Source organism: Lolium perenne, chromosome 7 (genome assembly GCF_019359855.2).
Source record: "Lolium perenne isolate Kyuss_39 chromosome 7, Kyuss_2.0, whole genome shotgun sequence".
In the NCBI taxonomy this organism is placed as follows: domain Eukaryota; kingdom Viridiplantae; phylum Streptophyta; class Magnoliopsida; order Poales; family Poaceae; genus Lolium; species Lolium perenne.
Genome location: NC_067250.2, coordinates 130,976,019 through 130,988,546, shown reverse-complemented (window position 1 = coordinate 130,988,546; position 12,528 = coordinate 130,976,019). Strand labels below are relative to the sequence as shown.

The following is a 12,528-nucleotide window of genomic DNA, read 5'->3' as shown; positions in this document are numbered from 1 at the left end:
GATGCATGATCTCGGCCGATCTGGGCCCGATCTGGGTCATGTGGGCTGCGGCTGTGCATGCCCGGAATGGAGTCTGCAACATGGCGGTGGTTTGTGCGTTGCTGCAGCTGTTCCCTTGCAGGACTGCTGGCTACTCGCGTCTTCCCCGCAGCCGTGCCGGATCAAGTGCTTGGTCGTCTTCTCCGCAGCCAGTTAGTGGCGTCGGGGCTGCTGGCCTGGCATGAATAAAGGTGGTCGTCCTAGGGCTTCTTGTGCGAAGATGGAGACCTTCCTGAAGTCAGTCCCTCCTGATCTGGCCGGAGTGGTGTGTTCCAGAAAGCTCCGCCGGCGGATGTAACATCGCTTTTTTTGCCTGGAGTTCGTTGGTCGGTTGTATTCGGTCCGATGCACCCATGCTTTTATTCCGGCCGATTGGTTTTCGGAGGGAGCATCGTGAAGCTCCGCTCTTTCTTGCTATATGGAAACATGCTCCATGGCGAAGATTGAGGCGGAGAATACCATGAGGGCCGGATTGGAGGACTTGCTATGGAGGTTCCAACTTTTTTAGCGCTATTGAGGGGCTTGCTTGGTATTCTGGGTTTCGTAACAGTGGTATGCAAGAGGGGGCGGCAATACAGGTGAAATCCAGAGTCTTACCTTTCAGGATGAAAATCCAAGGTCTGGCCTTAACTGGTTGTGCCTGGCAATGATCTTGTTAAAGGCATTGCTTTGAAAGCGGAGACTATCTTCAGGGTGAAAACCTAAGGTCTTCTGATCGGGCGACGATAGTGTTTGTGCACTGTTACCTTCTTGGAGGCGTTGCTTTTGGAGAGCCTAGAGTTCAGGTGTTGTCTTGGTGGAGGATGTACCATTGTTGCTAGGGCTGGAATACCGTAGCGGGACTTTTCTTTTATGTATTTCTTCTTTATTTTTTGGCTGTGTGCATCCGTAATGCTATTAGAGTATTGCGTTGTTGCAGAGGCTGGATGTAATTGGTATCTTCTTGATATTAATATATACTCCTTATCGAAAATAGAGGCATAGCACATATGTGAGCTCGGGCGGCCGCCTTACTGCGCCCTATGGAGTCCTCCGCCTTAGGGCTTATTTGGTACTACTAAAGTGTTTTTAGGGATTAGCGGGGATAATATTTTAAAGTATTTGGTGAATTCCTAACGTCATCTAATCCTCACAAAACTCCATCCCCAATCCACTATGTATAGATGGAGTATTGAGGATTAGAAAAAGTAAACTTAAATTTGAGAAAAAAGTGAGAGCACACGGATTAGACTTACTTAATACTTTAGCATCAAACATGCCTTCAAAATAAATGAAGATTTGAAACATTTGCTGAAATTATCCCCGCTAATTCTCGCTAAGACCAAACCAAGCTGTAGAGGTGTTCCGGGCTACCACAAATATGAACAGGCTGCGGTTCTGTTCCACGGCCCGGTCCGACCTAACCGCTAGCCACACTGCGCCAGTATAACTGCCCAAAACCGCACCCACACTTCCTCTTCTTCCTTCTTCCTTCTTCCCGCCTTTGGCCCCTCTGCCTCTCCCCAACTCCGCTCCTCGCAACCTCCCAAATCACTCCAACCCCGCGCCGCGCCTCGCCTCGCCACCAAACCCTAACCCAGGCCCCGTCGACCGCCGCTGCCCCACCAATGGCGGGCCCTCCCGCGCCCGCGCCCGCACGCGCCACCCCCTCCCGATCCTCGGCGCCGGCCCGCCGCTCCGCCCGCCACGGCCCACCGCGCGGCGCTGATCATCGGCCCCCTTCGCCGTCGCCGTCACCGTCACCGTCAAGCCCGGCCCCGGCCGATTCTCCGGGAGGAAAGGAGCCCCGCATCGTGGTACCCATCCGCCTTCGCCCCCGCGTCCGCGGCCTCCCCTCGGCGTCGCCCTCGTCCTCGCGGGTCCGGCGCGAGGCCCCCGCGGCGCCTCGGCGGCGGACGGTGCATGAGTGCGCGGAGGAGTGGGGGAAAGCGAAGGCCGCGGCAGGTGCCCCGGAGGAGGACTGCGTACTCCCTTTCCTCCAGAAAGGCGCGCCAAGGAAGGTACGTACGCACGCGTCCCGCCACCGCCCACCGGCCTGCAACGGCAGTTGCCAAAATGGTTTCCTAGCTCTTCGATTTTTATAACTCTCGGTTCCTCATATTTATGGGCTTCCTGCATCGTCGTTCGGCTGAATTTGGTCTCCGGCACTCTGATAGTTCCAGCTCATTGCTACATTGTGGGTTTGATTTCGTTACGGGAGACTCAACTGTCGTGTTGTGGTGTGGGGGAACCAGATAATTCTTCTGTCATCGACTTTGCGAGTCCGATTACGTGTGCGAGTGTCAGGAGGATGTTTCTGTGTTCTCTCGTGGAGTAAATACGAGTTGCGCTTGGTGTGTAGGAACGAGTCTTGGTTGATGTGATCTTCCCAAGACATGAATGGAACTTTTTTTTTAGATAATGGGCGCTTTATTACTCAGAAGCAATTACACCCGACCTCTGCATAACTAAGATGCACACAGCCGTTCAACGAGTCTCAAAAGAGATGGGAATAAAAATGAGGCGAATTACATAACAAGCAGAGTGAATGTAAAAACGCCTAGGAGGAAAGTGGAGGGCCAATCCGTAGATTATGCTGCCACCCATGTTGGGAAAAAGTATCCCTCGCCGTATCCTCCAACCGTGTACAGACCTCCATAAACAGGTCTCGGTTCTCCACCTTCTGTAGAGCAGACCATGAACGGAGAGTAGCTGTGCATCTGTAGATAACCTGCAGGAGAGAACAAACTTTATCATTAAAAACTTTGTCATTTCTACACAGCCATAGCGACCATATCAAGGCAAACGCTCCCACCCTAATGAACGTTCTAAATCTGTGATCGATACCATGAAGCCAATTACCAAAGATATTGGCCACACTAGTCGGGGGATACAGATCAGAAGCTATTTGGATGCATGACCATATGGATCTGGCAAAGCGGCATTGGAAGAACAAGTGCTTAATCGTCTCTTTTTGTTGACAAAAAACGCACTGCGTATTCCCATGCCAATTCCGTTTCACAAGATTATCTTTGGTTAGGATTACTCCTCGACGTAAATACCAGCAAAAAATCTTAATTTTAAGCGGTATTTTCATCTTCCAAATTTTCTTGTTCTTATCAACTGGTATGACTGGTTGGAGAATGGCATTGTACAAAGAACTTACAGAGAACTTTCCGTTGGACTGTAAGTTCCATCGAAATTCATCTTGCCCTACCGACAACTGAACGGATGCCAAACGCAACAGCAGGGCATTCCATGCAATAAGTCTCGGACCAAGTAAATCTCGTCTAAACGTCACATTCGGAGGTGAGGTTGCCATTACAGAAGCAATGGTATCACTTTTGCGACGGACAATGCTAAATAACGCTGGATATTGTTCTGAGAGAGGCCTATTCCCTAGCCATGTGTCCTCCCAGAACCGTATCTGCGATCCATCCTTAATAATGAAAGTACCATATCTGAAGAAGAATTTCTTCGTTGCCATTAGGCCAGCCCAAAAATGCGAATCTCCCGGTTTCCAAAGGATCTGGGATAACGCCTTTTGACCTATGTACTTTCTTCTAAGCATGGTCTGCCATATGCCATCCTCGGTAAGTAGCTTAAATAGCCACTTTCCCAATAAGGCTGAGTTCTTGACCTCAAGATCATGAACTCCTAACCCACCCATATCTTTAGGTCGGCATACAACAGACCACTTGACCAGTCGATATTTCTTTTTTTCACTATCCCCTTGCCAAAAGAATCTCGATCTATAATAATCGAGCTTGTGTAAGACACCTTTTGGTAGAATGAAGAAGGAAATCATATACAACACCATATTGGTGAGTACTGAATTAATGAGAACCAATCTTCCTCCAAGGGATAGTAATTTACCTTTCCAACTACTAAGTCTCTTTTGAAGTCTTTCTTCGACTAGTTTCCATTCAGCCATCGTCAATCTCCGATAATGAATCGGGATACCCAGATAGTTGATAGGAAACTGTCCATGCCCACAACCAAACAGCTCGGAATATTCGGCGATTGAGTCCTGAGCATCGCCAAAACAGAACAATTCAGATTTATGGAAGTTTATTTTGAGTCCCGATAATTGCTCAAAAGCAGCCAAAATTAGCTTAAGATTTCGAGCTTTATCAAGATCATGCTCCATAAATAAAATTGTATCATCGGCATATTGAAGGATTGATAAACCACCATCAACAAGATGTGGAATCACTCCATCAATTTGGCCATCCGTTTTAGCACGTTCAATCAGAATAGCGAGCATATCTGCCACTATATTAAATAAAAGTGGTGATAGAGGATCGCCTTGGCGTAAACCTTTTCGTGTCTGGAAGAAACGTCCCGTGTCATCATTGACCCGAATCGCAACACTTCCTCCATACACAAAATTATTGATCAACGCTCTCCATTCCGGTGAAAAACCTTTCATCCGGAGTGTCTGATGAAGAAAAGACCAGTTCACTTTATCATAAGCTTTCTCAAAATCTAGTTTTAATATTACCCCATTCATCTTTTTGGTATGCAATTCGTGAACCGCCTCATGTAGAATCACAACCCCATCTAAGATATTGCGTCCTTGCATGAAAGCGGTTTGCGAAGGCCTTACCACATGATCAGCCACAGAATTCAGTCTAATGGTGGCCACTTTCGTGAATATCTTGAAACTCACATTTAAGAGGCAAATGGGTCTATATTGTTGAATCCGTTCTGCCTCTTTAACTTTGGGTAACAAGATAACCTCACCAAAATTTAGACGGAATAATTCTAGTTGTCCATCGTGTAAATCACGGAACATTTCTAGAAGATCCCCCTTAATGGTTTCCCAAAAAATCTGATAAAATTCAGCAGGGAAACCATCAGGACCCGGTGCTTTATTATGTTCCATTTGGAAGACCGCTTTATTAACTTCCTCCTCCATATAAGGGGCTGTTAAGATAACGTTCTCCTCTTGAGACACCAATCCAACCTCCAGAAATTTGAACTACACTTAGAGGGGCCGGATTAGGTCCTGCAACAAACTCTGTTACATAGCCACAATATGTAGCTTGCATTTACTATTGCACAAAGTATAATTTTTTTTTAACATAAGTATAAATCTTGTTGACCTTAGGTTGTTAGCAGTGCTGCATTGAATGTTTTATTAGAACAACAAATAGTATTTTGTCCATCAGAAAATAGATGAAAATACTAGGTTACTAAAATCTTTCGGAAACCTACCGGATCTAAACGCATTTGTGCATATCTAAAAAAAAAAATTACCATCATTTTAAATGCACATATTCAACTTATTAACACTTTTCATATCTCTTTGTATACAGACCAGCCAATAAAACACATCTGGGAAGTATTGTTTGCAACACTGAGTGTGGTAACTGTAGATATGCATCAATTACCGACTTGTGTCGTGCAGGGATTTGACAACCAAATTATCAGTTTTTGTAGAAACAGTATGAACTGATAAATGGGGGTGATTATCTTGTACTCTTGTTGCACCGAACTCATGATACAGGCAGAAAAAGATATAAAAAAAAGGTGTTTGGAACAAAGAACATTGAACTTCAGTACGGTCTTTATTATCATTTTATCTTCATAAGCTCCAAATTGAGAAGAAATGGATACACTAGATGGATTTGGGTATCACACATAAATTTGGAGAGAAAACAAGCACTGTAACAAAGATGTGCAAATCAGTGGACGATTTAGGGATATCATCACATTAGAAAATGTGAGTGGAAAAACTTCATTTTTTATAGGACGGTTGTTCTGATGGCAGACTCTGTTTTCCAAGAGTTGCTCATGGATAAAGATCATGGAATGCTTTGGAAACATGATGCAAAAGGATAAGTCAAGTTATTTTCCTCGAACGAGCGCCTGAGTGCGTCATTTTGTATTAGAATAATGTGTCGCGGTGGCGCTGTGGACTTACAACCCAAAAGGTAAAACTCGGAAAATCAGAGCTCTGCAAAACTGGAAAGCTGGAAATAATAACATATGGAGTTCTATAGAACATAAAACATATGGAGTGGACAGATAGTGGCAAATGAAGTTATATCTGCAGAGCACATATGGAAGAGTTTATTTAGCTCTAGTGCAAGAAAAAGAAGGTAGAGCGCACAGGGAACCATATGCCTCTTTGTAGTTGAGGTAGGAGATGGGACTCCAATCTTGAACTCAATGACAACACCTAAGTGCCCACGGAGTGTTGATCTGTAGACTACCTGAAGAAACAGAACTATTTGAAGAGGCTGATATTTTTACGGAATATGGATGCCTCCCATGAAAACTCTTATGTATACATTCCCGAAATGTTCTTTGGACAAATGTTGATTTGGGAACCTGCATAAACAAATGATGCGTACATGGTCACCAGCTCTGATAGAACTGGCAGAAGATGGCCATAATATTTAGTGTTCTGTTAAACAGAAGTGTCATGCCATTGCTTTTAGTCATTATCTGTAGCTCTGGCTGCTGGACTATCCAAATCTTGTAATAGGAGGCATCAAGGAGATCAGGGCATGGAATATACAGCGTGGAAATGTACTCAGACTCTTGTTAGTTATCACAAGAATAGGTGAAAGCTTGGTCAAGAAGCGATGGATGGATGCCAAGTAAACTTACTATAGTATTCTGAATTTCTGATGCACTTCAAAGCTTCCACAAATAGGATACTGATATCAAGTGATTGCATTGACACAGTAGTACATGGATGTGTACTCCGGATGTTACTAGCCTGCTTTTCAACGAAGTGCATAAGCTAGTGTGATTTTCTACTGATTTACTGAAACAAAGAATTTTTGAAATCCTTTGGATTTAGGTTGAGTGCCTAATTTGCTCGAAGAGTGTCATGCCTGATGAAAGGATGCAATGTTCAGTTCATCACTGTGAAGTAACCTTGCATAAGGTTTGCTTTGGAAAAAGTGATGGAATCTGTCCTCGCCATGTAAGTTGTTGAAACCAAGCCATAGATCTAAACCTTTTTTTTTTTTTCATTTTTCCTAGATTGCAAATAATGATATACTACATATATGTTTGTTGGTACTAATGTAAAATTGCCTATCTCTGTATCCAATTTAAATTGATATTATATTTTTAATTACATTGAAGTATGTGTTAGTTCTCAGTAATTATGTTGATGCATCCCCTAATATTTTTGTTAACTGTGCAGATATGTTTTTACTGCAAAAGGAGAACAACTTTGCAGCGTCGAAAACATGTAATGCCTGCATGTGCACAATGTTCGCTGCATGAAAACAGAATAACTGAGTCTGTTGATCCTTCGAATACAATGATAAGTTGGAGTATTTGGCCATCAACGAGTGAGGTTGATGCTGTTGCTTCATCTACCCTATTTGGTGCTTGTCTGTTAGTTTCTTATATAATTTGCCTACAACAACATAGCAGAGTGGATATTGTTGGTTTTTAACCGGTATCAGGACAGTTACTCCTAGATAATATGTACCTTCAGTGCCTACAGTTTGCATCTAGATAACCACTCAGAGGTACGACTAAAAACATGGTAAGCGTAGATGTATAACTTTTATGTACAGGTTATTGATATAATACTAGGTTGATATGATAGTTCAATATTGGCTGAGGAAATATAATTCATAAGGCAGGTTTTGTCGAGCTATAAGCTTATTATATGCTCACGTACTGATAATCTTTTTACCATATCAAGCATATGTTCATATATCATAGCATCAAATTTGAAGATATTATTATGAAACATGAGCTAGATGATTTTGGTCTCTGCTTAAGGTTTTTTAACTGTTAATGTATTGAGAACAAAGGAGGGCCTCATCTAATAAGTTGGTTTTCAGAAGGACATTCTCCAGTTTTAAATACCTTGAATATGAATGCCAAAATATTCTCTCTGTTGACTAGTCTTAAATGATTAATATTTCTAGAATATTTAACATTTTATTACATTTGAATGCATTTTATTTGATTTATTTATTGCTGTAAACTTAGGTTCTTTCTTTCTTGTTAATTTTGCTGATTACGTGAAATGTTCTTCTACCAGGGTGCAGGTCCTGCAAATGACATTAAGGTGGTTAACAGTTCCCTTTTATTTTATTTTTCGGCAAAAAGATATAGCGTGTTATATGTTGAGTTATGGTGTTCCCATATACATTTGATTTCTGAAATGTTGAACACACTGAAATTCACCAATTTTGATTCTCTGACGTATTACCTTCGTAAAATGTGATTAATTGAACTTAGGCACGGTCAATCTGTTAGACTCTTACACTTCTACTTTCTTTATTGTGGATATTCCATCTATGCCTTGTATTTGTCTGGAATGATCTATTTTGTGGAAACGAACTGAAGGAAAACAAAAAATCATGTAATTCTTGTTAGTTCTGCAGTTCAATGGTTCTTTTTAGTTTACAGTTGTTTGATCTGTATTCTTGTTGAGAATATATTCATTTACAGGAAACCTTCCGGCGATTACCTCTCCCGTATGCTGACCAAGAGTTCAATATCGACCCTATTAAGAAAGAGGAGATGGAAAGTCTGACAACTCCACCTCCATATGTACATTTGAAGCACAGTATCCTTTGTGTGCCGGAATTGAAATTAGTTGACCAGTTTTCCTTTTATATTTTTATCTTTCAACCTCGGAATCCATAATTTCCTTAATGAGCTAAGATGTTTATTTTGTCAAGAAGAAATGTGACGGTGATGTCTTTGAAGCTAAATGCACTGGTTGTGACCCTCCTTTGACCTGTCAAATAAGATGCTCATGCAGGTAGGAGCCAATTTCATTTCTTCTGTGCATCTCTTCCAGATTATTATGCTCCCATTGAACAGTTTTTTTTTCAATTTCTACTGTAGTAGTTGTATCCTAGAATTTAGGCTATTTGTATCCTATAAAATAAAATGCATCTACTCCTTCAGTAGATGTAAATGAATGTTTTGTTGACAGAAAGTTATTAATTCCTGCAGGTCTGTGTTCATTAGCTGCTCTCAGGCCTGCAAATGCTCAAAAATGTGCTGTAACAGACCATTTCGCAGAGAGAAACGGGTAGAGATTGTTAAGGTAGGGATTTCAGTGGTCCTTCTTCTGTTCTTCCTTTTTCATTTTAAGTGATCTTGTGTTTGTTCTTTGAGAAAGACAAAAAGTAATTGAAGGTTTTTAACTTGCATCACTTAAAATATCAAACTTACAGGATTGATGTTTTTGAACTTGGAATATTTATGCCTACTCTTGTGGGTTTTTCCCTCTCTATAATGCATAAAAGCAGTGCTCCTGCTGTTCACGTCAAAAAGAATATTTATGCCTAATATTTTTCCCGAACATGCCCCCAAAGCGCATGATAACTTAGATATCTATGTTTTATTTTTTATTTAGCTTAAGTAATAACTTACTTTGTTAATATACCTGTGATTAAGAAAATTTTGTGTGGTAAATAACTTCCTGATGGAATTCTTCTGTAGACTCAGCTTTGTGGATGGGGTGCTGTAGCATTGGAAGCAATTGAGAAAGGTGATTTTGTGAAAGAATTTGTTGGAGAAGGTATTTGGGATTCGTTCTTTGGTTTGCTGTATAATCTTATATAGTTCTTTTAAACCCTTACTTCAATGCACTTGCTGCTGCTTATACATATGCTATATCTTAAGTTGCTGTACAATGATTGAAACAACTTAGATGATAAACTTATTATTTGTTATTGATGACAAATTTCTTTGATTAGTAGGTCAACAATAGGTGTTTCCTTTCCATACCCGTTAACTTTTCCCATTAGCCATTTCGCTATTCTTTTTGACATTGTATTTTTATGTTGCTAACCACACATGCCATGTGGTGCCATTTTCGCTATTATTTCTATTGATATCGTTTCTTATTTTCAACATTATCCTTTTAAAGTTATTTATTACTAGAAAAAAGGTAAAACATATTTTTGCCTACATAATTTAATAGAGGAAACCTTCTTAAGCAAATTCTGGAAGTGTAAGTTCTTCCATTTATTTGTTTTGTGAATACCAAACACACACATACACACACTACTCAGTAAAGCCAGGATAAGGCATCACACCCTGGCCCTGTCTCAAGCTGCGGTTCTTCCTGGGTGAGCCTGAAGATATCTGGACCGTGAGTGTGCTCAAGGAAGCGATGCCTTTGCATTTTGCAGTGTCCCACCAGAGCTTCTCTATATCCACGCCTTCTTTTTCTTTTGGATCCACGCAACATATTAAAAAAATCTCTTGAGTATCATATCCAATTATTGGTTTTCGTCCAGTTTTCCTTATAAACTGGTCATTTTCCCTCTTCTTAATGAAAAGGCTGCCGGTTGCTCCAAAAAAAAATCATATCCAAGTAAATGCTTATATTTTGTGCAGGAGGAATGATTCTTGTTATTATTTTGCTAATGATTTTCTAATCTGCTAAATTGATGTTAACTCAAGTTCCTTGCCTCTGGAAATCAAAAGGTAGTTTTTTTACAAAATATATAATGAAAAGAATCTTGATTGGTGTTTACATCAGTATCCTCTTCATTTATTTTTTAAATCATATATTTTTAAATTGTTTAATGCCCCATTCCAGTTGTAGATGGCGTGACATGTCAAGAAAGGCTCGAGGACATGAAACAGCGAGGAGATGAAAATTTCTACATGTGTAAAGTCAGCAAAAACTTTGTAATAGATGCAACATTCAGAGGAAATGACTGTCGCTTTTTTAACCACAGCTGCACGCCTAACTGTCAGTTGGAGAATTGGTAAATGTCTTGTTTGCAGAAGCTTGGCATACGGGTCTCTGAACCATACCTATTATTTTGGTGATTTAGTGACTTTGTGTTCGTTTCTTATCGCCAGGCAAGTTAATGGCAAGACAAGGCTGGGTGTATTTGCTTTACAGGCTATACAAGTGGGCGATCCCTTGACCTACAATTACAGGTACATGAGAAAGACTCAATCAGCCTTCTGTCCCATTTAGTGCCAGAATATACCGTTCATGCAATACACTTTGACTTCTGGTATAAATTTGTATGCATTTCTAACACCATAAAATCGTTAACAATGTTAATGTGTGTAGGTATACACATGTTAATGTTCTGGTGCCCCCTCCCTCTGTAATCATTCAGCGCACATGCTTTATTTCCCTGGCTTCACATTGGCCAATAAAAAGTGAACCCTTCATTAAAATAAAATAAAATATTACCGACAATAGTAGGTTTGCCTGGATTGGATAAGTCGATACTGGTGGTGCACTGCTAGATCCAAAACCCCGTGTACCAACCCCTCTCAAAACCTTCCAAACTTGTTGTATTATGATGCAATATAAACACAGCATAGCAGAAATTTGCATGTGGCACGACCACTGTTTGTCATGTTCCAGAAGTATCTTGCAGTCATCATTGTTACACTATGGTTTTGAGTTGTCTGTATTTTAGCATCTCTTAACATAGTGGTTGCTGACAATAGCTTATGGCTAAGACCATAATGGAGAATGTGACCAGGCAGAGCTCAGCTTATAACGTAAATCATTGATGCCAAATTAACTGACATAAATTCTAAATCTATCTTCTACAATTGCAATGACACCTAAGTAAAATATTTTAGCAGCACTAAAAAATCTTTCGTATACTGCATCAGTTAGAAAAATAGTCTTCAAAATCCATAGGAAAGATGCTCCTGTTACTTTGCGATCAATGTTTTGCGATGCACTATATTATCATAGTTTCATTTTGCTCCATCTTGTAGATTTGAACAACATTTCGGCCCACAGACAGAATGTTTCTGTGGAGCTGCAAACTGCCGAGGGAAGCTGTGATAGGTAAAGATGGACCAGGGAGAGGTACATAACAGTAGGCTGAAAGCAATGGTAGATAACAGGAAATGGAACAAAGTGTGAAGATTTATTGAGAAGTACATTTCTTTCTCTCTTTCATCAGCCTTTCAGAAGAACGAGTGTAAATGATATTCGTTTTCTCCAGTAGGATGTACCATGTACATAGTGTTTGCTTAGCTGTCGTTGTTCCTTCTGATTTAGGACTGAATTAGCCATTATTTTTCGAATGTACAGGTTTTACTTTGTAAATTTGTGAATATGCAACACATGTTGAATGCACCAGCTGTTTAGCTTGCCCCTTTTTCTATCACAAATAGTTCAGTTTAATCATTCTGGAACACGTAGTTGAATCTCTCCGCTTTTCTCCATGGATCAAAATCAGTGCAGTGGTTGAATAGTTGTAGTATTTGACTCTTTATGGCTTAACCTATCCTAGATTTGATTCCTTGAGTTATCATTAGAAGACTATGCTAGTGCTTTGTTCCCCACTAATTTCAGGTGTTTGTGGGGCATATTGAACCTATCCTAGTATTGTTTGTGCGTCACCTATGTAACCCATGTTTGGCTCTTTTGGTCCATGGGTTAGCTGTTTTCAGATATCCTTATGACCATACTTCTGTTCTAGACGGTTTATATATTAAAATTCCTTGTTTAAACCTTGAGAATTCGTGGATAATTGGCTACTAGTAGACTGCAACCTCGGGCGAGCTCTT

At 40.7% G+C, this 12,528-nt stretch overlaps 1 protein-coding gene across 1 annotated transcript; it reads left to right on the top strand.

Moving 5' to 3' along the window:
- Positions 1-1,536: 1,536 nt before the first annotated feature.
- LOC127318444 (histone-lysine N-methyltransferase ASHR3) lies at positions 1,537-12,097 on the top strand. The gene is made up of 11 exons (XM_051348925.2): positions 1,537-2,039; positions 6,836-6,961; positions 7,187-7,342; positions 8,045-8,071; positions 8,458-8,575; positions 8,674-8,773; positions 8,971-9,064; positions 9,463-9,541; positions 10,571-10,742; positions 10,840-10,920; positions 11,728-12,097. Exons 1-11 carry the CDS (start codon positions 1,647-1,649, stop codon positions 11,795-11,797), a joined length of 1,416 nt encoding a protein of 471 aa, XP_051204885.2. The 5' UTR covers positions 1,537-1,646; the 3' UTR covers positions 11,798-12,097.
- Positions 12,098-12,528: the final 431 nt, after the last annotated feature.